Source organism: Taudactylus pleione, unplaced genomic scaffold (assembly GCF_031769625.1).
Source record: "Taudactylus pleione unplaced genomic scaffold, aTauple2 ptg000502l, whole genome shotgun sequence".
Classification (NCBI taxonomy): domain Eukaryota; kingdom Metazoa; phylum Chordata; class Amphibia; order Anura; family Myobatrachidae; genus Taudactylus; species Taudactylus pleione.
Window position 1 is genome coordinate 3,618,526 of NW_028284904.1, and position 27,501 is coordinate 3,646,026.

The 27,501-nt window shown below is 45.3% G+C and overlaps 1 protein-coding gene across 7 annotated transcripts in view; it reads left to right on the plus strand.

Moving 5' to 3' along the window:
• The window catches only part of LDB1 (LIM domain binding 1), a 217,919-nt gene that overhangs the window by 174,985 nt on the left and 15,433 nt on the right, over nucleotides 1-27,501 (plus strand). For all 7 annotated transcript variants that reach the window (XM_088449976.1, XM_088449977.1, XM_088449979.1 and 4 more), the window contains exons 2-6: nucleotides 19,887-19,989; nucleotides 22,184-22,228; nucleotides 23,159-23,234; nucleotides 23,628-23,730; nucleotides 24,476-24,648. In XM_088449976.1, the coding sequence (XP_088306102.1) occupies nucleotides 19,887-19,989; nucleotides 22,184-22,228; nucleotides 23,159-23,234; nucleotides 23,628-23,730; nucleotides 24,476-24,648 (500 nt within the window). The remainder of the gene's footprint in view (nucleotides 1-19,886; nucleotides 19,990-22,183; nucleotides 22,229-23,158; nucleotides 23,235-23,627; nucleotides 23,731-24,475; nucleotides 24,649-27,501) is intronic.

The following is a 27,501-nucleotide window of genomic DNA, read 5'->3' on the forward strand; positions in this document are numbered from 1 at the left end:
TCTGTTGTCCAACCTGTCTTCTGTGTAGAAGCAAAGGAGCTGTGTGTGTGAAACACGTTCTGGAGCACGAGGTGTTAACACCGGGGTTCCATATAAAGCCAAGAATAGAACTGATACTCAGAGGCGCACCGCCTACACCCTGCTCGTCATATGTGCATGATGGAAAATCAAGTCCAGCATGCCCTTACAGGCTCTGACTGGCACACCGTGCCACAACAGCTAGAGAGCCACTGGCTGATCTACTACCTATGCCAAGGGTGGGCAATAAGCAGCCCTCTAGCTGCTGTGGGACTACACATCTCAGCAAGCCCTACCATAGTTTTGCTATCAGGACATGCTAATACTGTGGCAGTACATGCTGGGTTATGTAGTTAAACAGAAGCTGGAGGGGTCGCTGATTGCCCACCTGATCTACGCAGCCTTTACCTTAGGTGTCCAGCAGGACAAATCTACTCCTTTTGTTCCCCCTCATTGAGGACTGTACAGGTGACAGCTGGAGGTAGAGGGATAAGGAGTCAGCTATGCCAGCAGTGGTTTTAGGAGACATCTCAATCGGCATTCAGACCAGGAACATCCCTGCAATACACATAGTAGCAGTTTAATTTATATATGTGTTTGGAGCTTGTATGATTGTTTTTCTTGCACTCTCATTTATACCAGAGCTGGAGCCCTGACACCTATTACATAAACTAAAATTTTTAGTGTTCTCCCAAGTCCAGCGCCAGACCTAGAAAGGGACACTCCTGCGTGTCTTTAAGACGTGCCCCCTTCTCATCACTCGGGCCGGGCTGCCCCCAAGCGCTCCTATCTCAGTGAAAAGATTCCCGTTCACTGGTGGTGATCGCTGCACCGCTATTTTATCCCTACCCACAGGACACTGCTGCCCGTGGGTGGGGAAGGCACCCGCAGGCTGTTTTAGCGGGGCACTGCAAAGAGGGGCAAGGCGCATTCTGCCCTTTAGAAATCGGGCAGGGCGTGGCGCCTCGCTAAAACAGCCTAATGGGAAAGCTACATTTTTATTCATACAGTATATACTCTCTCACTGTCATAATTGCAGATGTGTCCTCATACACCTAGCCATAATACGCCATGCGGTGCGAGAAGGCCGCCAAGTCCTGTGACTATGCGGCAAACGCCTTTTTCGCCTGAAAATGCGTCTGTCATGCTATGCGACTAGGACCCGCCAGGAGACTGCACTGACTAATTTCATAAGCGGCTCTTGAATATCTGTGTGTGACGGAGTCTGTATATGAAGCTCAACAGAACTTAGTGCGGCGAAAAAAACGCGGCCGCTGCTGAATCGCAGCACTTTGTATACAGATTCAGGTCTCAGCCACACACAGATATACAAGTGTCGCACCAAATTAATCAGTGCAGTCTCCTGGTGCGTCTTAGTCGCATCGCATTGCGTCTAAGACCCGTATTCAGTTAGAGGCGCAAAGTCGGAACAGTTTCGCCTGTCCGACTTTCCGCCTCCTTCACCTGTTTCAGAGGCGGAAACTTTCGTGTACGTCCCCATTTTTTTCCATATTCAATTCCTGAACAGGCGAAAGCGTCGAAGGCGGAAAGTGCTGTCAGAGTTGGGGATATCAGTCTGTACCCCAAAAAAGATGCACTTACATAGGGAATCAATGTAGATGTGTACTAATAGCCCTAATAAAAGTGTTGGGGTACTTAAGTTTTTAAATAGCTTCTTATTAGCGTGTTTGCAAAAGTGGTAAAACGGCATAAAGCAGTATGTTTTTTGGTGACAATAAGTAGTCCAGTCACATTTGGGGTACTTGAGAAATGGGTGCTAGCATATTTTTATGTCTGTAAAGTGAACTTTTAAAAAAACGCAAAAAACCACCCTCATGTACCTGCAATCCCAAAAACACTTGGCCCCTCCTTACAGCACCCCAAGAAGTCTATTTTGCTAGTTTTTACTCTTTCACCCCCAAAACAAAAGTACGTTTGTGAGGTGTCTGAGGTAATTTTTTTTCATTTTATTTTATTTTTTGGCTGATTTGTCCTCTGGGGGGCTGTCCCAAGGGTTCTGAGTCGTTTCCCCACGTTTACACCCCAAAATAACAATTTTGCACTTCTTTTTTCCCCCCTGCTATTCATAGGAGATACTTTTCCGCCTATTACAATGCATTGAGTTTCCGCTTAGGCGAAATCGTCCTGGAATTGAATATGGAGATACTTTGAAAACAGGCGGAAAGTCCAAATCCGCGGAAACTTTTCTTCAAATGCCACTTTTCGCCTCTAATTGAATCCGGCCCTTAGATGCATTTTCGGGTGAAAAAGACACTCTGCCCAAGCAGAGTCGCGCGGTACCTGGCGCGCCGAGAGGGGTTCTTGGCGCGATTTCAGCGATAGTGTATAAGGACACAACTGTATTTAGTTAATAGTTAATCAGTTGATAGTCGTATCTAGATTTTTATTGTACACATCCATGCAATCCATGTGGTACTCATAAAATTTGTCGGACACACCCAGGCTGGGCCTGTCTCTTTGGTGTATAAACCAGACTGATCAGAAATGCTGCCCCTTGTATGACGAGAGGTCTTATTCCAGGTTTCTCTTACAATATAGATCTTCTTGGGTCTTATGTGCATTTTGCTCATGGAACTCTGAGACTGCAAATGCAGCGAGCATAGTAATTACTAATCGCCCATCTCTATGCAAACATGCATGTGGGCATATCTGTGGAACAGAACATGGCCCACATTGACTATTTATATCTGCAGAATCTGCATGGCACAATAATGAGCCCTATGTATGTAGGCGCAAAAGTTCAAGTGGACTTATATACAGGTATTTTGCAAGCTATATTATTTTTAACAGTTACATAGTGTATGCCGCTAAGGACCGTGTATTTCACCCGCTGATATAGTTTATCAGTAATGTACAGACCTCGTCTGTATCCTATCTCCAATCACACTGCAGTTAGTGCGCTCTGTATAACCAGCATTTCGTATAAGAGAGAGACTACACCCTGGGTCACGGTAATCTGAACGGGAATTGTCCGTTTATTACAGGTATGTTAAATGTAATAAATGCTGTTAATTATTTAGCAACTTAAGGCCCCCATACATCAGCAATCTGAAAACCACAATTTAACAATTTGAAGATATATTGCCCGATTTTAGGATTTCCCAATCTAGCAATCTGCGCCCATACAATACAGATCTGTTTCAGTGATTTGCAGATCGATTGCAGCAAACACAGATCTGCCAATCTTGAAAGGCTCCATCATTTTACTGGTAACGGTCTGCAAATCTGCTGATCATCCCCATACACTAGCAATCTACAGCCCCAATCCATCTGTGATACTCAACATGTTGGACAATCTGATTACACAATTCCAATTACTTTTTGGTTGCAATCTGCGATCTGTGAAGCCCCATACATTGCAGAATATTATACACAATTGCAAATTGCAGGATTGCCACAATCGATTGCTGACGTATGGGGGCCTTTATACAGATACTGTAGACCCTGAAACATAATGTCTGCAAGTGCGCACGCTGATCTCCCTGTTTTCTGACACAGGCAAATTTTTATGTTCGTTGAACAACGTTCATCTAAAAATTATTTTAAATGGATAATTGTCGGGAAAGCCTGGTTGCTTAATTAGAGTTTAGGCTTATGAGCTTACCTTTGCATTATGTTAGAGCAGCCACTTATCATTTTAATGGTAAACATTATGGGGCTAGGGCAGAAATGAACACAAGTCCGGGTTGCCGACCGATTTTAAGTGATTTTCGCACTTCGGAGCCAAACTCATAACTTTCATATCTCCAATTGCAGCTGAAGGAGTGTAAAGCTGGGTACACAGTTTACGATCTATTGTACGCTATATTATTCTGATGCAGATTGGCACAACATATCATACACCTCATATTGTGTGTACACCAGATCTGTCGCTCTCAGCCGCCGTTCATTGCATCATCCCATCTGCAATGATGGGACAACACAATGTATCATTACATCAATCGCCACATCACTGGGATACACAGTCGTATGGTGTGTGTACCCAGCATAACTGGATGTCACAGGTGTTTGCACAAGGGCTACGATTACAAGCGTGTGTAGATGGATTTGCGAGCTGTGCTGCGCCATGCGTACACCTAATTAGACCTGTTTCAAGGGCGCACTGATAATGACGACAACTGTGAAACCAAGCGTGCAGCGAGATGCGCGGTATCTGGTTCTAGTCTCGTACGCACAAAGTGGGAGCAGTTACTGGGGGCTTGTGTTCAACTTTGCTTCGCCGCCCACGTCTTGTAGTTATTGAAATTAATGACATTGGGAAAAGTCTCCATACTTTGAAAGAAACTAGACGATTGAATATAAAGCAATGGAAGAACTGCACCAATTGCCTGTAGAACGCTTTTTAATGGTTCTATAACCCCAACACAGGAGCGTACCCTAAGCAGACAAGTGCACAGCGCGGTTTCATTTGATCTGCTTCCATTGGCCCACCGCTGCATATAGAGCAGACGAAAGCGGCTTTGCCGGAACAGCGGGGGTCCTGGTCTTGTTACCCCAGGAGAGGGGGATGTTGTACGTTGCATGAAAAAAATTTCCGCTGGTGGTGAATGTTTTAAACAGTGTTTAAAACCGTTTTGAGGCCATAAAAAATATAAACAAAAACTTTCTCTTAAATGCTCCAGCTGGGAAGGAACTCTCCTGCAATACAGTAGTCCCACCCTTCAGTTAGTACAACTATGGAAACTGGTGCAAAAAGAAAAAAAACTGGTGTTTCTTATAGAAACCAATCCAGTAAGATGCTTGCTTTCAATTCGTAAACTGCTTTACAAAAATAACATAAGCCAATTAGTTGCTATGGGCAACACCGCCACTTGCGCAGTTGTGTTATAAATGTCCCTTAATGTGACCCTGTAAATTCCTCTTTTATCTCTTGGCTTCAACATACCCTAGAGTTTATCTCCTTATATTCCACACAAAGAGGAACGTAAAATGGGAAGGAAGTCGGGGGCTAGATGCATACTTGCTGACATTTCTGCAGGGGGATCCGGAGGGGGCTTTCAGGTCCGTCCAGCAGGGAGGGTGGGGGCGGTTCAAGTAGGCGGAACGGGGGCGTGCCAGTGCCATAGTGGCCCCACCCCCGCTTTATAATGCCAATAATACACCAATATATAATGCCATAGTGCACACCAACCCGGACCACCCACTTTGGCAGCTGGCGCAGGGCTTTGCGGGGTGCTGGCAGCCATTCCAGGGGGGATTGCTTAGTCTGCAGGGGTGTCTGGAGTGGCAGTCCTGGGAGAGTAGGCAAGTATGGTAAATGGTGTCAAAAGGTTATACCGTAGGGATCAGGAGCCTGGCTGGAAGTATTACTAACCCATAAGCCACTTTATTTTGTGTGTATTAGGAAATATTAAATGGCTTCTACTCATTAGCAAGCTGTGCTAGCACCGTCTCTCGCACCTAATACAGTGAAGGCGAGGCAGCCAACTAGGGTGCACTATGATACTTAGTGAGGGAGTGCAGGGGGGACGGACTTACGCAGGATAATGAAAGGGATAACAATGAGCAAATAACAAAATGATGATTATAATATATAGTTTTATCCCTGTACATTATAATTATTCTAAATACAGGTTGAGTCTCCCATATCCAAATATTCCGAAATACGGAATATTCCGAAATACAGAATATTTTTAGCATGACTGAGAAAGTGAAACCTTTGTTTTCTGATGGTTTAATGTACACAAACTTTGTTTAAAGCACAAATTATTAAAAATAGTGTATAACATAACCTTCAGGCTGTGTTTATAAGGTGTATATGAAACATAAATGAATTTCATGTATTTATGCTCACTTTTTTTGATGCACAAAATTATTAAAAATACAGTATAAAATGACCTTCAGGCTATGTGTATAAGATGTATATAACACATAAATGCATTCTGTGTTTAGATGTGGGTCCCATTCCCAAGATATTTCATTATTTTATGCAAATATTCCAAAATACGGAATATTCCGTTATCCAAAATACCCCTGGTCCCAAGCATTTTGGATATGGGAGACTCAACCTGTACTTAAGTTTTCCTTGCTCAATAAAAACAGGATGGAACTTGTTACATACAAAGTTCAAGTTGCCCAAACGAAAAGGTCTGGTGTATTGCTAAGGTACATGTGATATAAAGTCTTCTCTGTGTGGCTGAAAATGTACCTGTCGCCCGCACATGGTGGGAGGAAGCTGCCATTCTGTGCGCCCAGCCGATATTCCTGAGGATATAGCAAGTCACTAAGTACGGTGATATTCACGAGGCCTAACTTATTCATTCTGTCACTTTCCAGGCTGGGACATGTCTGTTTCCACTATGTGAAAGTAACCTGACATATATAGTTTGCCTCTCATCCAAGGCTAATCCTTTAAAGGAGATAACCAAATCTATGATTTTTTTATTTATTTATTTTTTTCCATTTTATTCTCTTTATTTTCAAAATAGTTGAAAGGTCACAATACATACAAAATGTCACATAAGGTGTACAGTATCAAACTAGTAAAGTACAGGCATTAAATCACATACTTGTACAACAATGTTATTGTTCAACTAAAAATTTTAAGTAACAAAGAAGGGAAAAAAAATAGGCAAGTCCCTACTTGACCACAATGTAGCCAAGAAAGGTCTGAAGACCCTGGCAAAATATGGCTCAGTCGTTCAGGTACTAGATACCAACATGACTATACTTTAAATGAATTTTCTTTTTAGTTTGCTTTGATTAAGGTTTTAGCCACCTATTGACTAATACTAGCCCACCCAGCATCTTCTAAAACCAGTCCCAGGCCTGCTAGAACAGTTCCGCGAACAAGGAGGGAGAGGGGGCAAGAAGAGAATATAAAATCGATATGGAACCTTTATTATTATTTATTTATATGGCGCCACAAGTGTTCCGCAGCGCCTTACAAAGTACATAAGTTGTAGACGAGCAACTTACAGTACAATACAGGACCAGGACATGGATAATATACATTGCTACATTGGTGACCATAACACCCAGATAAGCAACAAAGTAACCAGGTGTTCGGTGCCCTAGTGGGGAGTAAGAAGTAGATGATAGAAGAGAAAGAGAAGCACAAGAGGGTAGAGGGCCCTGCTCGCAGGAGCTCACATTCTAAAAGGGAGGGGAAGACAAACAGGGGTGACACAGATGGGGTAGAAGGGGAGGAGGGAACATGTAGAAGTAGTTGGAATGATAGCTGGAAGGCTTTGCTGAAGTAGTGGGTCTTGAGAGCCCGTTTGATGGATTGCAAAGAGGTGGAGAGTCTGATGGGGAGAGGGAGAGAGTTCCAGAGGTGGGGAGCAGTACGGGCAAAATCTTGCATCCTGGATCATAAATGCAGCGATGCTTAAATGGAGTCGGGCTCCGACACTTGTGAGAACCACGTCTATGCTTTTATTATACTGTAGTACTAATAGATTTGGATTGTGTTTTAGTCCCATCTCAGGATCACAGGTGAAGAAGTAATCCGCTCCGGGTTACTGACTCCTGCCAATCATCCCTGGTCACAGTCTGTACGTTGCTGTATTTTATATGGCACTGTGCCCCCTGCAGTAGTAACAAGACAAGTGTCATTCATTTGCCTTTCTAATCCAATTGCTCTTGTTGTTCCCATAATTTTGATAAGAAAAATGCATTTGATCTGTTCTCTCGGGACGTGAGAGCCATCCTAGGAATTATCCAGGGTAAAGATGATTATTCTATACTGCGATCACCACTTACCCTGGTAATTTGGAGGGTGAATTTTGGGAGAACTGGGGGAAAATGGAAGTGGACAGTAATGGGGAAAATAGGGTACATTAGAAACCCCTATGACCACCCCCTGCGTGTCTCATTGTAAAGTGCAGAAATGATTTTCCATGTTTGGCGCTCGTGCATTCCATGTCTCACTGGTCAGTGCCCGCTGGTGGAGACTGGCGCAGAGTCTGGAGATATAGTTATTTCACACCTGCAGGCACCTGGGGTCTCTGATCTTACACTGTGACCATCACCTGTTCTGTGCAGAAGGAGATGGGATATCTGCAGATCTGCCTCTTACGTCACGGTGAGGAGCTGAAGGTAGCCATGTCCTAGTTATGTCTGACGTCTGGTTAATCGCTAAGAGCGGCACTTAATCCCCGGTTCTGTGAGCTGTTTGCAGCCTGAGATCGTGCATCTGTCCTTCCTCCTGACTGCGTAATCAGTAGGGCGTACAGACTGGAGGCTGGTAACACGTTTTATAGCCACTGCCCCTTCTGTATTCTCTTTACCTTTTTATTAGTTTGTCCTTTGTACTAGCCATGTGTTGGATCGGTTGCCAGTCTACAGTTTCCAGTGTTGCGTAGTATAAAATACATATAATTTCTCTTTTTATGTCCCTGATCACATGCCTAGGGATCATGGACCATTGATCGGTAGGTATCTGTTATGGTGCCAGCATACAGAATCTTACGCTTATCTTCTGTGTCTGTTAGAAAGAACAGATTTATTCGCTGTCATAGAGAATGGTGATTCCGTCTGTATTTGTCGCCCCCCACGTTTCCATTGGTTTGTAATATTATTTATTACCAGTTATTTATACAATGCACACATACTCTGCTGGGCATTACATAGTATATTTGGCCATTCATATCCGTCCCTGCCCCATTGGAGCTTACAATCTATGGGCATGATTCAGACTTGTACGGAGGGAAGCAGCTGCGCAATATGGTACAACTAATATGCTAATGGAGCAGGCTTGCCGACATTCTGGCTGCCCCCTCCGGGAGGGAGCAGCCAGGTCGGCATAACAGGGGGGCGTGTCTGGCATAGGGGGGGGCGCGGCTGAACATATTACCCTGCATTTGTGGGCGGAGCTGGGGCGTGGCCACACTGTTGCTTCATTTTGCCCCAGCTACACAATGCCAAGATTACTGACATTGTGAAGCAGGGTGCGAGGTCATGAGTGTGAATCGCGTCATCTGCCACCCCCCGCTGCTGGTGTTTTCTATTGTAACCGCGGGGGATGGGGGGTCCAGAGGGGTCAGCGGCCGCCGGTACGCGTGACTGCATTTCCGGGTGGGCCAGGAGCGCCACCCGATTTTCGGGAGGCTCCCGGTTGAATCGGGAGGGTAGGCAGGTAGGAGCAAGAGGCGTATGGTGTAAACGGTAACCTTGTGATCGCATCGCAGATCTGAGTGCTGCGTCCTAAGATGAAGATGCTTACTCAAATTGACCCCAAAATTGGAACTGCTCAGTCGGGACCAGGAAGCCCCCATTTTGTATAACTGTCCCGATTGCCGCCCCAGCATGCTGACCAGGCTGCGAGGGATGTAGTTTGGAAGCCGACTTTCTAAATGCCGACCGCCAGCTTTCTAATCCCGGCGTGGTACTATCGACAGGCGTAAAACTTGACGCCCGTCATTAACCAGACGCCGGAAGACCGACGCCCGGCATACTGAACGAAGGTAAGCCGGGCGTGGATAGCAAGGGGGGGGGGGGGGAGGGTTAGGTTTAGGGCTCCCGGGGGGACTTGGGGTTAGGCACCCCCCGGGAGGGTTAGGTTTAGGCTAGGGTAAGAGGGGGGGGGTTAGGGTTAGGGGGGGAAATTAGGTTACTTTATACTTACCTTTTGGACGATCGGTATCTACACCCTTGTCGGGCTGCCGCTGTTGGGATTTGAACCGCCGGCTGTGACGTGGGGTGAACTGCTAGAGATCTCGCAGAGGGAGACCTGCACATGCGCAGTACAGATTCTGGCCCTGATTCAGAGCCGGACGCTCTGACAGCGCTCGCTCTGAATCAGGGCCGTCCCTCTTCATTTTTAGAGCGGCCTCCTGGCCGCTCGTATATCTGTGGGTGACCACCCACAGCTATAGCGAGCGGCCAGGAAGATGGTCGCGATGGTCACGACCATCGAGCTTGCGACGAGACCCTTATTAACTTTATGTAATAAAATGTAGTATCCAATTACCAAAAGGTAAAATAAATATGTTTCGATATCAAGGTCTAAGTGATTTTTGTGGCGATGAGTGAAGGTACACCTTAACTTTTCTGAATATTATTAATATACTTTATTAGATTTTTTTTTTTTTTTTCTTTTTAAATTAATTAATTATATATAGGGGAGCTTCATAATCCAGGTGTATATATCATATCATTGGATCCTAGTTACAGCTTACCTGTGGCTACTGTGTTTTTGGGGCCTTTCTTGTACGATTTTCCCTGGGTGCACCTTAATTAAAGGCCACATCTGCATTTTGTGTCCGCTCTGCGATATCCCCTAATAGAGATCACACTTCGTGTTTCAATTCCCAAAGTCTGTGAAGGCCTTTGTACTGCAGCGGCCTGTCCAGGGGCTGAGCGCTGGGGCCTAACCTTTCCGAGTTGGCTACGGTAACTCGCTCTTACTCTCGGGATGCCGGCATCTTCTTGTCACGTTTATTTTCAGACTACCCATCTTTCCATTAATGACAGCTGCACTCTCATCCACTCTCTGCTGGCAGCAGGCTCTCCCATCTGGTCAGAACTTTACCCGCTGTAAGGGGCATCTGACGTGTCCAAAGATCTGACTGACTTCAGGAGCTCGGAGGGAGACGACCTTTTTTTTTTTTTTTTCCTTACAATTTAGCAACTTACTAGACTTATCAAACCATCTAAAGAGGACGAGCGGAAGTGTTACCCAGGACAGCCAAACAGATCTTCGCTATCATTTTATAGACTGTATTTGATGATGGCTAAAATCTGGCTGCTCAGGGCAACACCTTCCATTTGTCCTCTTTTAGAAGGTTTGATAATCTCCCATTTCCTACACCATCCACCACTTTCCATGCGCTTCCTTCCGCCAATATTATAATCCAAATTCTAATTAGTGGATGTGCCATTATTGGGTCACATTATCACTGTGTGTATTTAAATTTACCATGAGATAACCCAAAAACGTTTGAGGTTTAACGCAGCTCGCAGAACCTGTTTTAAAGTGGACCAACCGCGGTGGGCATCTCATTTTATTTTGTATTGTTTTGTGCCCGAAAGATTGTGTGTGAGATCAGATGTCCGTGTTTTGCATACATCCTGTGTCGTTTCAGTTCTGGTATGTTTCATGGGGAAATTGATAAAAACACATCAAACAGTTAATAGACCTGAAGACCTGTGATAGGGGTGGGGTCGTTCTGATGTGCACCACCAACCTCCTGATCATGAAAGAGCCAGAGTTTTTACAATATTATAGTTTTGCGTGAAGAGAAGTGTAGGAGTATTTCATTTATGTTCTAGTGTTTTGTACAGGTCACTTGTAAAGTTTTAGAGACCTATGTGGTAATATTTGCCGCAAAAATACCCCCACTATGTACACCCCCAGGCATATTGGAGCAGTCGTTCAACTTTGTTAAAGACTCTTCCAGGGACATCAGCGAATAGTGTCGGTCTCTGGAGCTGGACGAAGGCTGCGGGATCCTTCTGTGAAGATGCCTCCATAGACATAAGTCTGTTTACACCACCTAAGGATGGTATAAATCTGTGGGGCCAAACTCTGAAAAGCTTCGCTTTTTGGCGTTTGGTACATAGGGGTTAGACTGTAGTCCCCATTGATGATACTATTGGGGACTGTGGTCTGCAGCACTAATTAACTTTCTGCACAAGTGTATCTTCTCAGTGACTGTTAATTTGCTGGTAGAAATGTTAAAACAAAGCTGTTCCTTTTGTCTATAAGACGTGTTGAAGTGTTTCTGATGTTTAGATCAGGTTTTGCCCAAACTCTGTTCTCAAGGCACCTTAACAGTCCAGGTTTTAAGGCTATCGCTGGTTGTGCACAGATGGTATAAACAAGACAAGGGCCTGTTTCGGCATATACGCACGCGAAATGGCGTGCCGTTGCATGGGCCACTGCGATACCATACGCAGCCTGATGCCTCATAGCATGCGCAGAAGTAATACAGCACTGAGTAGGGTCTGACCTGCCTTAACTACGTGAGGCTGCGATGGTCCTGGATTGTACCGATGTTATACGGAGTCTTACTAAGCATTACGGATGTGTGTGTAGCTTAAGTGGGCGTTCTTGTATAGTGCTGCGGTGGCATTGCGGTTGCTGCGGAATAGCATACTATCTCACTGAAATGATAATGAATCAGACCCTAAGGGATAAATGTAATAGGGTGAGAATTTAGCAGTAAAACTAACACTAATACACTGATCGAGTTGTATTTTCAATACATGAAACACCTGGATGAGAGTTTAAATCTTGGGAGTTTCCATGTTCTGTGACTTTAAAGGGGTCTATTTACTAAGCAGTGTTAGGAGACATAGTGAAAAGTGATAAGGTGCCAGCCAATCAGCTCCTAACTGTCATTTTTCAAACACAGCCTGTGAGATGGCAGTTGGGAGCTGATTGGCTGGCACCTCATCACTTTTCACTCTGTCTCCTAACACTGCTTAGTAAATAGACCCCTTAATTACATTTGGTTTAAAAATGTGACAGTTTTCTCTCACATTTTCTACACTCCCCTTATTACATTTGGCCCCAAGTTACTAAATAAGTCACCTGTACTTCAGCATGGATAACCTTAAAACCTAGACTGTTAGAGTGCATTGGGGACCGAATTTGGGAACCACTGTTTAGTTTTTTGGTACTCCATGGAAAGACTTCACGCAATGGTTGTACAGACAAAAACTCAAGGCTGATGTTTCATAGATTTGTTTTATAAAAGCGGCCTGTGAGGGGCTGAAGCCCATTCATCTGAATCGTGAGTCCCATACCGTCAGAACTGGATTGGTATAGTGGCTTTGTATCTTCTATGTTGACCAATGATCCCAATCACACCTTTGGAACTTGACCGCAGTTCCAGGTACATTATGCTGTCAATTCTGGGAAAGGAATGGCCTCTGGGTAGTCACTCTGCTATCTTGGGGATTTGTACTTGACCGATGCATTGGAGACCAATAGTGTTGCCCATAGTGATAGGCAGTCATTTTATAACGTCTATGAGCCCAGAGCATTGTTGGGGCGCTAATTGATCCCAGCGATCAGCGAAAAATGGGGATTTTTCGCATATGTTTTTATTTCACCCTATCCTATTATTTCAGTCGAAATAATAGGATAGTTCTCTCAAAAACACACAGGTCCGCGAGCTTATCACGGCACCTGTGTGTTTTTTGCCTTTTTTCAGGTGAAAAAACATCAATTATCGTAGATTCTTTTTCGGGACACTTCAGGTCCCGAAGAGAAAACCCCTTATAAGTGTCGGCGTCAGGCCGACTTCGGGGCTAATTGGATAGCCCCAGGCGAGGTAATTAGCTGCGGCTATTCAGATACTGTCCTAAGTATTTATTGTACATACCAATGAAATGTGCATCGGCTGATGCTTTGCAGGCCCTGCACGTATCACACCCCTCGTGTGCACAGAATACGGTGTCAGCAGGTGACCTGAGACTGCAGCTGGAATAATTCCCGTCTCCCTGTTGGGTGAATCCCAGAATGTTTATTTTATGGTTGTTTTATGTATGTTATTGTGGGAGTTTCTCCTAAACCCATATCTGTTCCCATTTCCTTCATCTTGTGTTTAGTTAAAATGTCCAGAAGCCGCATATTGTTTGGGATATAAAAGCTTTTCCTGTGGTAATACGGAAATTAACAACCAGCTAATGAGACGCAGTCTCCCGGGGGAGCGTCGGGGGATGTGCGCTCGGCGTACAAGTGGCGTTCTCTGCGTGTGAGTCTATGGGAGGACTTTTCCAGAGTGACTGTGTTTTTCCTGTTTGTTACGCACTGGATTAAATGACATAATTTTTGGCGAGCTGTGCGTAACGTAGATCTTTTCTTTGCCGGCCAAATAAGAATTCCCAAATAAAACTGACCTAGAGGTCTCATCCCCCTGAGACGCCACATATTTGGGAGGTCCTCTGGCCCCGCGGCCTGGCTGGCTGTATTTTCCATGAAGGCCTAAATGACGTGTAACGTTAGCCATCCTTTTTATATTTCCAATTCTCGTGGCTAGAATTTTCTTCCTCTATTAGCGGGAAAAGGCAGACTGACCAGGACCGCGCACTGTTTGCCGACCACCAAAATATTATGTTCTGTAGGAACGGTATTGGGATGAGTCACAAGTATGTTCTGTTCAGGAGCTTGTTAGAATGAATGATAAATGTACTCATTGTAGGGTACGGTACTATTTATTAATAGTGGTATGCATAGGATACATACATTACATTTGCTTAAAGGTATCAAGAGCCAGGAGTACCTATGTGGGAGTCTGAATTGGCAAATTGAAAATCAGTTTTTGCATTGAGACGTACAGAACATTACATCCATTGCTACTAAAGGAGTCATTTACTGGTCTGAATCTGCCTATTAGTGTGACAGTCTTTCACAGATATATGGCAGCAGGAAACGAGCAAGGTTCTCATCTCGGAAATCCATTTCTCGCAAACCAGCTTTCCCTTTCATACAGCGGAAAGACACGGGCAGTATGCATGAATGTGATTATCCCTGGGTGTGTGATCATTATTTCTGCATGATATTTATATTGTAGTTGGCTTATGTAAGACATGTATGTGCTATGTGTTTGCGCTGTCTGTTTCCAGGTTAATGATGTATAATTGTATCTGTCAGCATTAGCAGGTTTATAAAACATCTGTGGTATCTCCTGCAAGGGATACCAGTAATAGATGCATCCCTACCCTGATTTCAGCATTCGCTGGTATAACTGATGACCATACAGTGACCGGTGTAGGTGCTGAACGCTGAGCGCAGGAGGAATTTCCCATTTTTGTTTTTCTCTATGTGACCAAAGGGGGGAGATGTATCAAGCCTTGGGTCCCCATTTATTAATCGCTTTTGCAACGCGATCAGGGCATGACCGTACCGCCCATGATCGCATTGCACAATGCAATCATAGCGGCTGGCTGTATCATCTGGAACATGCCGGGGCTCCAAACAAAAAGTATGGTGGTCGCTCACAACCGCTTAATGACATTGCACAGGTGCATGTAAAGGGCGGGGTTTACACTGAGCTACAGGAAAAAAAAAGGGGATTTTCCCTCCAGCACACTGCAGCAATATCAGCAAAAATACTTGAATCCTACATAATAGAAATTCAGAGGTATTGGTTACATACATTTGCAAATATATGAATAAGCGCCGGGCCAGCGTCAAGGCTCCTCTATACCGGCGTCCCTAACATTATGGGGTTCACGTCCGAGGCGCAGGGAACCCCAAAAGAATCTAGCCAAGGACCATCCCCAGGGCATCACACGAAAAAGGGAAAAAAGGTGATAGTGAAGTGTAAAGTATAGATGTGTAAAGATAATCAAGAAGTGTTAATATAATGAGAGAGAGTTAAAATTAAATACATGCAGGGGCTCCGCAGGAGGCTGCACAGCTGGAGCGACAAACAGATGACCAAACCCAGGAAAGGAGCACACACTGGTTATATTCCCCTCCAGATTGGCTGTATGATCCGGTATTCTAAACCAGCAGCAGCAGCAGGAGGCTCAAGTGATTAACTGACTCTCTGGGAATCTGGACTGTGTTCTTGTACAGCTACCATAAGGAACCTACCAGAAATCATACGGTATCTGTATAGCTAAGTGCAGAATTACAAAGTAATTAATGCAACTAACAAGTTGAGAAAAGGATATTGTTGGTTCATAGCTACAAAGTGGCTGCCTACTAGCAGTAATAAAAATACCTTTTTTCAAAGTTTTTGTGCCCAATAAGCATGATTTTTTGTAAACTTCTCTTTAACAAGTTGGGTAAAGGAATGAATAGTTTACAGGTCATCCTAAGGATTGTTGGAAAATAATTAAGTATTCTTGTGAAGGAAAAGTATTGAGCTATTAAATCAAAGAAAGGCTTTAAGCCTATATATAGAAAGCACTCAGCTGAAAATTATGATATGGAATCGAATTCACTGTTGAATATTGTGAATGTAATATGAATTATTGTCTTTATGTGTATATATCATTTTTATTTGATTACTTAATTTTTAATAAATTGAATATTTTTTATTCTTACCAGTTAAATAGCGCTTTCTTTTTATGGAGGTTTCATAAAATTGGTTACTTTGAATTGAATAAGGGAGCAATACCCTGTAGGAAGCTGCAATTTGACTGGTAATTATTGTCACCAGACAGACTAGCGCCCTAATATGCATTTATTTGTGTCTTTTTTTTTTTCATCCCCCATAGAAACCTATGGGGGAGGCAGTTGCCAGCGGTAATGGAGGGAGATACCTGCTGCGGTCCCTTCTTAATACATACGGGGGATACTTGGTATTTGAGGTAAACCCCTGGGTGTTTTCTGGGATTTTACCTCAAATATACTTTGATAAATGGGCCCTTCGGAGAGAGAGAGTGAAGAAGTTGCCTAGAGCCAACCAATCAGCTTCAATCTGTAATTTCAAAGACTGTGCTAGATAAATGACAGACGCTGTTAGGTTGCTCTCGGCAACGTCCCAACTTTAGCTCTCTCCAAGGGGCCGATGTATTCAGTTTTTTTTTTTTTTTTTTAGAAAATGATGTAGAAACTGCATTTTTATGTATTGGAGCCATGTACTATAAAGGCACAGTGCAGGAGATTTCACAGAAAACTCTGGAAGAGTGCTCATTAGCACTGCAGATCGTAGTCCCCATTATTATCAATGGTGACTACGATCTGACCCTTATGTACCAAACTCTGCAAAGCTTTCAGAGTTTGTCCCCGGTAGTTTACATTCTCTTCAGATGGTGCCAACTGCTTTAAGCCTATGGGGGCTCCGTGAGCAGGAGAGAGATCCGATCTGTCCCCCACAGCGTCCGATGACAGATGACACTGCGCACGCTTGTCTGCCGGAAGTATAACTCTCAGGGACAGCGGTTACCGCATCCGCTGTCACTGCGAGTTTCCCTTTGTACAATGCAAGGATGTTTTTCATTAAATATGAAAATATCCCTTGCAATATGGATACATAATAATCGCGGCAGTTTCATGATTATTGGTACATAGACCCAGAGAGTTTATAAATTACCCCCAAATGTTGCACATTTTACATTTCAGGCAAGGTTCTTTTTTTTTTTTTTTTTTTTTTCCCTACTTTTATTTTTCTGGTACCTATTTTCATCTGTTCCTCATGTTGAATTAATTCGTAAGTTTAGGGAAATGGGTAGTCCTGATTCCCACGCCTGTAGCTTATGCTTTCTTCAACAGGCACAAATATGGTTGGAAGTTTTTTTTGTATTTTTTTCTAAACCAGCCAGTCTGCACGTAGAGGGTGTGAGCGGGCGTGGAGAGGTCAGCACTGGTCGGGTTACTGCAGTGCATACACTGTTGTAACGTAGCTTTCAGTAATATCGGACCTTCCACGCTCTCGCCCAAACAATTGCGCACTTTGCTTAAGCACCAGATAACATTTTGATACAAAGAATGGGGCTGTCGTTCCTTTTATCAGGGTAAATCTGTGTACAAATAGCACAATAAAAAGGAGTTATTGCCTTGATCACAACATTGTTAGGGCCTGCACACAAACCTAAAGGTGCTACAGGCGCTATAAAGCCCTCGGCAATGGGTTTCAATCAAATATTTTAATAGGAAAATAAATAAATAACTAACCACCTTTTTTTGATAACACTGGAAAGCAGGTTTATTCCTAATGCTTTTTAAAAGTTAAATTTTGTTGAATATTTACCTTACGCATAAGTACAAAATGATTTGTCGTGGTCGCTAATTGAAGTGTACGTAATAGCCATTTTTAGTACTTATGGGACACTTGTAAAACAATAGATTTGTCTGATAGATGGCAGAAAATTAGACTCCATACAAAGTGCGGTTGGATGTCAGTGCTGCTGGCCTGGGCTGTCTTAGTGAGCAAAGTGAGAATTCACATTCTGCGCAAAGATGGAGAGGAAAGGCGCGGAAGGACTTGTGTCCTTACAAGCTTCCCCGCCAGGGAACAGAGGAAGCGGGTCACCGTGCTGGGCGGGGGGGGGGGGAGGGAGGGAGGGAGGGATAACCCCCCCCGCCTGTCTTACCATGAACTGTAATTCTGTTAATTTTGTTTTTCTCCTTTTTTTATTTTTTTTAAGGAAAATATACTTAATTGTATTTCTCCTTTGTCTTTGCTCAAATAACTGTCTCACTCCGATTACGGTCTTACTTCCTGGCCTTTACGAAGGGGGAGAAGCTATAATCGTGTATCCTTCAGTATTAGTAAGAACGCTGCATTTGTTATCCAGTGCGATATTTGCGTAATGCCAATCTCACTTTGGAATTGTGGTTTAACGGAATAGTAATCTAATTTTAAACTTTTTTTCTAACTTTTTTTTTTTTCTTTTTTCTTTTCATTGGTTAATAAAGTAGAAGTGATGAGGCTTAAATACTCACGAAGGGGTCTATTTACTAAGCTCCCAACTGTCATTTTTAAAACACAGCCTGTGCGATGGCAGTTAGGAGCTGATTGGCTGGTACCTTATCACTTTTCACTCTGTCTCCTAACACTGCTTAGTAAATAGACCCCTCACACTGTTGATAAGTTCCTCCAGGACTAAGCCGGGAAGTAGGTAGTGCAGTCCTCCCTCCCTCCACCTCCCTGTACTTACTGCATATGTCATATGGTCATTACACCGTTTTATACCCTTAAACTACTTATGGGGTCAATTCCATTTGGAGCTATGGTGGCTGTGTGCTGTCAGAACGGCGTGGGAACCCTGGTAACAGCGACACATAAGGCTGCATCGTAAAATAAGCGATGTTGGAGTACTATTAATTACCGGTGATGCGTGCATTCACACATCGCAATCCACCATTGCTCCGCATTGAATGCGTTTCAAAGTGATCACATTAGTTGCTCTTTAAGCCATATCTCCCCTTAACCACATTTTGAGGTTACCAGCCAGGGTCCCTCTTATGTGCTGCTGTTGTCCTCAATCACATCTAGGCCCCTATAATATTGGGCTTGCAATGCGACGGATCCCCGAGCATATACTGTCCTCCTCTACTAGTCCTAATTGGGCAAAGCTAGAGTGGAGGTTACAGTGTGTAGTGTTCTGGTTAGTTACAAGCAGCAGAAACACTTCATGCAGATAAGCCAGGGGCACCATTGTGTGTGGCTAATATTTTCTATACATTTCTCGCTGGAAAGATGAATAGTATAGTAATAAAGGTTGATGGGTAGAGGAATGGATGTAAAATGAATGGAATAGAGTTGTGCCTTATTAATAGTGCATATTGTCCCCCGCATTGTGCAATTTCCCATACTCCTGTCAGCAGCTCCATAACTAAACGTATGGGATCCATACAGCATCAGTGTCAGAGTAAGCAGCCTTGCTTGGCCTAGGTGAGAACATGGATGGGATAATGCTCACCCTATTGTATGTGGGTCATGGACATTAGCAGTCACCTGGGGAGGTCTGTAACAATACAAAGGCTATTATATCAGTCACAGAAGTCTAATGTCTGGGATAGGTTACAGTTAGTGGTGTGTGTGTGTGTGTGTGATCTATATCTATCAATCACGCTGCTCCTCACCTCTATGGGGAGAGATCAAGTGTGTTGCAAGCTGGTGGCCACTAGATGGCGCCCGACGTTGCAATTCATTTGTTGTTGCATGCACAGCCGCCGGTGCTGCCCCTTCTACTCGCAGTCCCCCCCCCCCCCCCCCCAGCTGGTGAGCAGAAATTACCGAAAAGCGACCTGTATGAGCGCTCAAATGGGACTTTTCCCTGGCGCAACAATGTCACGTCATTTTGACGAGTTGCTGACTAGTTATTTATAATGCACAGAGCGACTAATGAGCATTGCATCAATGGCCTCGGAATACATCTATTTATACTAATATTAGCAGCTTTCCCCTATGTAACCATAACTTGTGTATTGTATATGTATCTTGCTGGTTTATAGCTTCTTTATGAATCTCGTTCCTTTTTCTCTTTTCAAACAGGGTGTTCCTCCAAGTCATTCAAGCTGTACTCGCCAAAGGAACCCCCCAACGGCAACGCCTTCCCCCCCTTCCACCCAGGCACTATGCTGGATCGAGATGTGGGGTATGTACTAATCTTCTTATGACGTCCTACATGCTTATACCATGTCCCCATTCCGTTCAGAGGGGCTGTCAAATCCTCTTTGGGGCTATTAAACGGGTGCAGCATGGACAGAACTTTTAAAGAAGAGTCGCATCCAGGATCAAGCAATGTATTAATGGCCGAACCTCATTATATTAAGCTACAAGACCGTTTTATGTACCAGGAACCCTGATGTCTCTGATAGATCAGGGCTCCTCTGGCCTGTGGTCCTACACTTTCTGGCCTGTGACAAACTGGAAGAGGTGCATGTGGCCTCCTCAGCAGGTCCCAGTGATGCTGTAATTCATCCGGGATCAGTATGAAATCCCATCAGTCGGGATCCTGACAATCAGAATCCCGATCCCGGCAGGGTTAACATACCGACACTTGTTATTCAGTATGCTAACCCTCAATCTCCCTAGCCTAATGCTCCCTCTTTGGTGCCTAACCCTAGCCTCCCACGTAGTGCCTGAACCTAACCTCCACCTCCCTACACCCTAAACCTAACCCTCCCCCCTTAGTGCCTAACCCTAGCACTCCCCCTAGTGCCTAACCCCTAAGCCTAACCCGCTAATTACCTTCGGCATCCCGGCAGTCGGATACTGGCACCGGGATTGTGACCGGCGTCGGTTTTCCTGCTCCGGTAATGTAAGTGTTGGCATCCCAATCGCTGGGATGCCGAACGCATCCTAATAGGATTAATGGAAATAAATGAATAAACAGGGCAATATATAAATTATTGCTCCCTATAGCAAAAAATATAGATAATTAAATTTTAAAATATCCTACAACAACCTGCCAAAGCTACGGTAAGTTCCCAGGGGTACAATCACTGCCAAGCTTATCCACACAAGTGGCCAAATTGAAAGAGACCCAGCAGTTTGGACATCTCAGTGAGGGAATATCCCGACAGCGGCTGGCCGACATGGCTGAAAATCCCGATCGTCCCAAGGTAAGTATTAACTAACCTCCCCCCCCCTACCCCTAACCCTCCTTAGGGGTGCCTAACTCTACCCTTCCCCCCTCTAAGTGCCTAAACCTAACCACCCCTTCCCCGCCGCCTAAACCTAAATCCCCCGAGGGAGTGCCTAACCCTAAGTCCCCCCTGGGGGTGCCTAACCCTTCCTTCCCCCAGCCTAACCCTCTTCCCTGGGGAGTGCCTAACCCTAACCTCCCCCTTACCCTATCCTAAATCTAACCTCCCGAGGGGGTGCCTAGCCCTAACCTCCCCCTTACCCTATCCTAAATCTAACCTCCCGAGGGGGTGCCTAGCCCTAACCTCCCCCTTACCCTATCCTAAATCTAACCTCCCAAGGGGGTGCCTATCCCTAAGTCCCCCTCGGGAGCCCTAAACCTAACCCTCTCGATCGTCTAGATCTAGACGCCTGTCATTTAACCCTCGCCGGGATAAACCAGTCGGGAAGCCGGCTGTCGGGATTACATCCGTTGGCTTCCTGACTACATACCCTATGCAATACATCATTCATTCAGCTGTCGAACGATATATCCTGCAAAGTACATTCCTCTGCAGATTCTGGCAGAGTATAGACATTATCTTAGAATATTGCACTATGTTTTAGGTGGCCTCGATTAGGGTCAAATAATCTGTGTTTATCCTTCAAAACAGGACTTATGGACTAGTAGTAGAAGTGGTCACTAAAGTCAGAGCATTATAATGTTGCTGTGTAAGTTTTCAAAAGGGGAGGGTTTGGGTCAGGATTTAGCCAATCCAGCGTTGCGAGGCACCTGTCAGATCGCATCAGGAAGAGCGCGGTGCGGAACGTAGCGATGTATAAGATAAACTTATTTTTTATTTACTTTTATTTCATGTGCCGCATCTGTTCTTGTACAGTTGTATAGTATGTTTAGCTTGTTTTACCTCGTGAGCAAGCATGCCTGGAACATTGGCTTATAGTGGTAATGTGGGACCCTCATCGGACCACTATTATAGGCTGTGGGTAATGGCTGTATCCTGCCAGATCCATACTAAATGCATTGCTAAAGCTGGATCCACTTTAATATTTTTGTGTGTGTGTGTGTGTGTGTGTGTGTGTGTGTGTGTGTGTGTGTGTGTGTGTGTGAAGTAAACATGGGTCCGGCTCCTCATATTTATTTATTTATTTTTATATATAATCATTATAAACCAGTTTTGTTTTTTTTCTCCTTTTCTATACAGTCCTACCCCAATGTATCCACCAACATACCTGGAGCCTGGGATAGGGTAAGCATGTCTAGCATATGTCTGCGGTTCTGCCGCCATGTTTGCTTGGACCCCTGGAGCAATAAAGTTCCATCTCCTCCTCATAGTCAAAGCAGCCATTTTGTTGAGGACACAGATAATCATGGTCTATAAGATTGCGTTCTTTTTGATGTATGGTCATGTAATGCATCAGAGATGTCACTGGGTCCTTTCATGGGGTGTATTACCTTGCTTCCTTTTGGGTATTCCCCCCCCCCCCCCCCCCCGGAAGTGTGGGTAGCGAGAGGGGGGGAGGGAATGTGACCACCAGATACAAGTCATCGCTGCTTTACCCCACTCTTGGTGTAGTAGTGCGTATCATGAATTTGCATTATTGGGCCCCAAACTCCTCCCTTGGACACTCCAGGGGAGTAGCCATGTATGCTGTCAATGCTGCAATTATCATGCTGGTTTATGTCCATAAATATCTGTACATAGCTTTGAATATTTGTTTACACGCAAGCTGAGATTTAGCTTGTGGCCCATATTTAATCTGGAGGCAGCTGGTTTGTACGATGGAAGTCAGACTTATCAATGCACTAGGACAGTGTTGGCTAACTTTGACACTCCAGCTGTTATGGAACTACATAACCCAGCATGCACTGCTACAGTTTTGCTATTAGGGCATGCTAAAACTGTGGCAGGGCATGCTGGGATATATAGTTCCACAACAGCTGGAGTGTCAAGGTTAGCCAACACTGCACTAGGATCTAGAGACCATACAGAGGCATAAGGTACTGTGCCTCATATCTCACCGATGCCAATAGTGTATAGTTAGTTGACCAGCTGGATTTGAGTCTTTGGGTGAATAAGGGCTGCCCGCACATAGGTGATGAGCCCACTTTGAACAAACTAATCTTACAGGAACTTTGTAGCATTTAATCTGCTAAAGGACTCGTGTGTTTATTACAGGAGACATACGCCGTATGGGAACCAGACCGACTACAGAATATTTGAACTGAACAAACGTCTGCAAAATTGGACAGAGGTACGGCTCCTCGTCCCCATACACCCATTATTGCTTTACATGCTTATGCAGTCAGTATAGAAAACTTGTGCTGGCCACAGCGAGGGGTGGGGGGGATTAAGGGGGCCCAATTCTCAACCAGTTTTATTGTACGCAATGAGTGCTAAAACTCGTTGCGTAGGATTAGTGGTGCTCCAGCCAATCAGCTCCCAACTGTCATTTTTCAAACAGATGACAGTTGGGAGCTGATTGGCTGGGGCACCTTTATCATATGTAACAAGTTTTATCACTCGTTGCGGATGATGAAGCTCGTTGATGAATGGGCCCCTAAATCAATTACTTCATCTTTGTCGTCCTCTGTGCCTGGATGTTGGGTTTTGGATACATGCGAGTAACCAGAGTTTCTGATTGTAGGAATGTGATAATCTCTGGTGGGACGCCTTCACTACAGAGTTCTTCGAGGATGACGCCATGTTGACCATTACCTTCTGTTTGGAGGATGGACCAAAGAGATATAGTGAGTCCTTCAGCTTTGATCGGTGTGAATTCTTAACAACATGGAGTCACGTGACTTTCCCGTAACTTTTTGCTGCAGTGAATTGCTATCCTATTCCTATGTTATCCTATCATCCACCCTGCATCACGCTGTGATTCTGCTCCTCCTGTACTTCTCAGTGCATATAGACCATTATTCCCCAGCAGTTTGCACCGGCAGATAGGTTAGGTGGACGGATGTCATTTGCCCGCTACCTGATAGGCAGACTGGCGCAGGGTTTTCCTCTGCAGTAGAAGAATGAGATTCCAAAAGTAATTCTTTTTTTTTTTATTTTCTTGCAATGAAACAGCTGGTCCTGAAGCCGTAATAGGCTGGAATTTGAGTTGTTGCTATTTTAATTTGTGGTGGGGGGGTGATACACCGGAAGATGGGCTAGTTGCACTATAAATGGGTACAGTGGTGGTAATCTGGTTTCTAACCACTGTACTTTATAATAAGTCCCATGTAAGCAGCTTTCTTGGGAGCTGAACCTGCGTACATGGTAATGGGGCTTATTGGGAACTAGTGAAGACATTGGGTAAACTTGCAATATGGCAGCCTCCACTGTCTGTAAACCGTGGGTCTCTTTAACAAGTCATCCTTTGGAAGAGTATATCTGAAATTGGAGTTTTAAAGTTTTACTATAGTTATCTTGCAGTATAATATACGTGTCGGTGCAGTGAGGTCTGTCTGAATTGGTCTAACAATGATTTTCCTGTCTCTTCAGCAATCGGACGGACGCTTATTCCCCGCTATTTCCGAAGCATATTCGAGGGCGGAGCCACGGAGCTGTATTACGTCCTGAAACACCCCAAGGAGTCATTCCACAATAACTTTGTCTCCCTTGACTGCGATCAGTGCACGATGGTCACACAGCATGGGAAGCCCATGTTCACCCAGGTACGCAAAGGTTTATACACGAGGAAGCGGGTTTCATGGCCACCCGGTAAAATGTCCAATTGGAATAAAATGGAGCAAAATAGCAAATTCTACGTAGGCACCGATTTCGCCTTCTACTGGTACAGCTACATGCCGGTGATCCCTGTAGAAGGGGAAACACTGCCCCTAACCGCGTGTTTCTGGGGAAACGGTAAAGTAAAAATGACGGCAGATTGTTGGGGACTGTAGCAACCACTTTTCTGGGTTCACATTATGTGTGAATAAAACAAGTTTATTGTCTTCCTTCAATTGAGTGTCCAGTCCAGGTACTGTATGTCCTTAGGAACATGTGTCTTGGCGGGTGGTTTGCAGTCTGTCCCTGGACCATCTCCCTCTGTGATGTGTGTACGCCCGCAGGGGTTAGTTTGGTTTTGACCCTTCTCTTGGTGCATTGTGCCGCTGATTCCTCCCCACAAGGTTCCTGGATATTGGCCAGACAGGCAGATCTCTAAGCTAGTGGCGTCCTGAAGTTTGGCGGGTTTGTTGCCCAATATCCGGGGCCAGATTCGTACGGTCTGCCTGCAGCTACGCTCGTTATATATTTATAATTATGGGTCAACAGCAATTTTCTAACATTCTCCGTTCATAATCTAAACCTTTATTTATTGTGATTTTTGCTGGTTGTTTTCAAAGACTTCAGCGCTAGTCTGTGTCCTGCTCTCAGGGACTGGGAATGATGGGGGAACCAGAAGTCCCTTCCCCCTCTACTTTTTCTGGGCAAAGTAAATAAGCATGTTTTTCCCAGAGGGCATAGCGTCCAAATCTCCCCAACCTGTAATGTTCAAGTGGCCAGTTACCCTAACACAGTCCATCCTATAGATTTTATATTTCTTAAGCGAGTGCTGTGCAGGATGAGGTATAATGCCTACATTGTGTGTGTGTGTGTGTGTGTGTTGTATTGTAAATTATCTGTAACACAGTAAGCTACGTACCCTGGTGCAGCATGTACTGCCATCCCTAAATTACACTTCATTCACACCGTACAGTGCGCGGCAGCAGTGTGTGATTTGATGGAAGTAAAACCTCTTTGTCAATTAAAACATAATAGAATGTTTTGTAAACTTTGTATAAGAGGAAATAATTATTCTGGTAACAGATGGAAGTGATGCCATCTAGTGGTCATAGGTGAGTAAGGTGACTACTGTTGAAAATCTTGTTTTTCTACTTCAGGGTCCATAGGGGGTCCACAGGGTTGACCTTGGGGTTATAGCTGGAACAGGATCCATGGGCACCACACAGTTAAGCTTTTAGCTCCCAGGATGCACTTGGGTCCTCCTCTATACCCCGCCCCCGAGCCACAGGCACCTCAGTGTAAGCTGGTGCCCGGCCGGAGTCGGTCACCGCGCAGGGGGGCTGCAGGAGCAGCCCCCAGAAGCTTTTTATTTTAAGTTAAATTTTATTTATTTTTAATCTATTTTTACTACAGACGGCAGCGAAGGGCTGTCTGTACAGACGTCCACGCTGCCGCTCTGATCCCCGACTGGCGCCGCGACGCCAGTACTGATCTGGGATCGCGGCGGGAGGGCAGAGTCCGTACTAGCCGGACTCTGTCTACCTCCCAGGACTGCTGCCGGAGTCGCCGGGGATTCAGGTAAGCCGCGCGTCGCTGGCTAGCGACGGCGCGCGGAATGCCTTAAATGCAGTCCTTTAGCCTCCGGTCCTGGGGACAGACCGGAGGCTGCTGGCAGTGGCGGCGGGCCCCCCCCATAACCCGTGGGACCACTAGACCACCAGGGATAACCGGCAAGCGGGAAGCCAGCATCCCTGGGGTTATGGCCAGCCAGGGGAGGAAGCCTTCCCTGTCAGCGGCTCCTCCCCTCAGCTCAGCGCGCCTTTCAGCACGCAGTCTGGCGTCGCTGAGCTGCAGATTCCTCGGCCACTCCTCCTCTGAGGTCTCCAGCGGCCATTTTCCCAGTGGCAGCGCAGATCTCAGGGAGCACGCGGACCGGTCCCCCTGTGTACCTCTCCCCTGATTAAGGACAGCGTACACCGCACTATAGCCCTCCCAGACACTGAATCTGGGCAGGTTGATTGTAGTGTAAAGGTGCAGTGAGTATATCTTCCTGCATGGTATGTGACTTTTTGCTAGTGCTGCCTGTCTGTGCTTATTTTCCGCTTACTGTCAGCTTATACCTATCCCTTTACTTCTCCTACAAGCCCTGCAGGTGTGTGGGGGAGGGGCGTTTCTACTGACCTCACTTATATAGATCACGTATTTGTGAGGTCCGTCACATACAGTTGTGTGCTACTCAGTGCCATATTGTGGGCTGTTGTTCAGCACACCGGTGAGTGCGTTTCACTTCTACCCTGGTGCCAGATATATAATATATTCTGTCATGTCAGACGAGGAGGTTGAGCGCTCAGTGGCTCCGGTGTTGGCCTCCTGCGGACGCTGTTCTGCAGGAGTAGATAGGGAGGATTTGTCACAGGATGGCCTGTGTAGTCGATGCCAGGTGGCTCCTGGCCCATCCAGACCTTCTCTGGCGCAGGAACCACCGTGGGCGATGTTTTCTCAAGTGCTGGTGTCTATTGCGGACCGTCTGTCGGTCCCGACTGCTCTCCCTACTAGGGCGGTGCCCCAGCCGACCATCCCCCATTCCCCGGGTGTCCCGCAGTTATTGCGGAGTCCTCCTGGGTCTCAATCAGTTGGTCCCTATGCGGGGTTGCCTATGTATATACAGGCTTCCCCTGTGCCGCAGCAGCCTGTGGTACCTTTTCAGGCCCCTATGGCGACGCCTCCACCATGGGTGGATGTGCTCTCCAACTCCATGCAAAATTTGGCGGCCGCTTCCTCGGCTTTTCAGTCAATGTTGC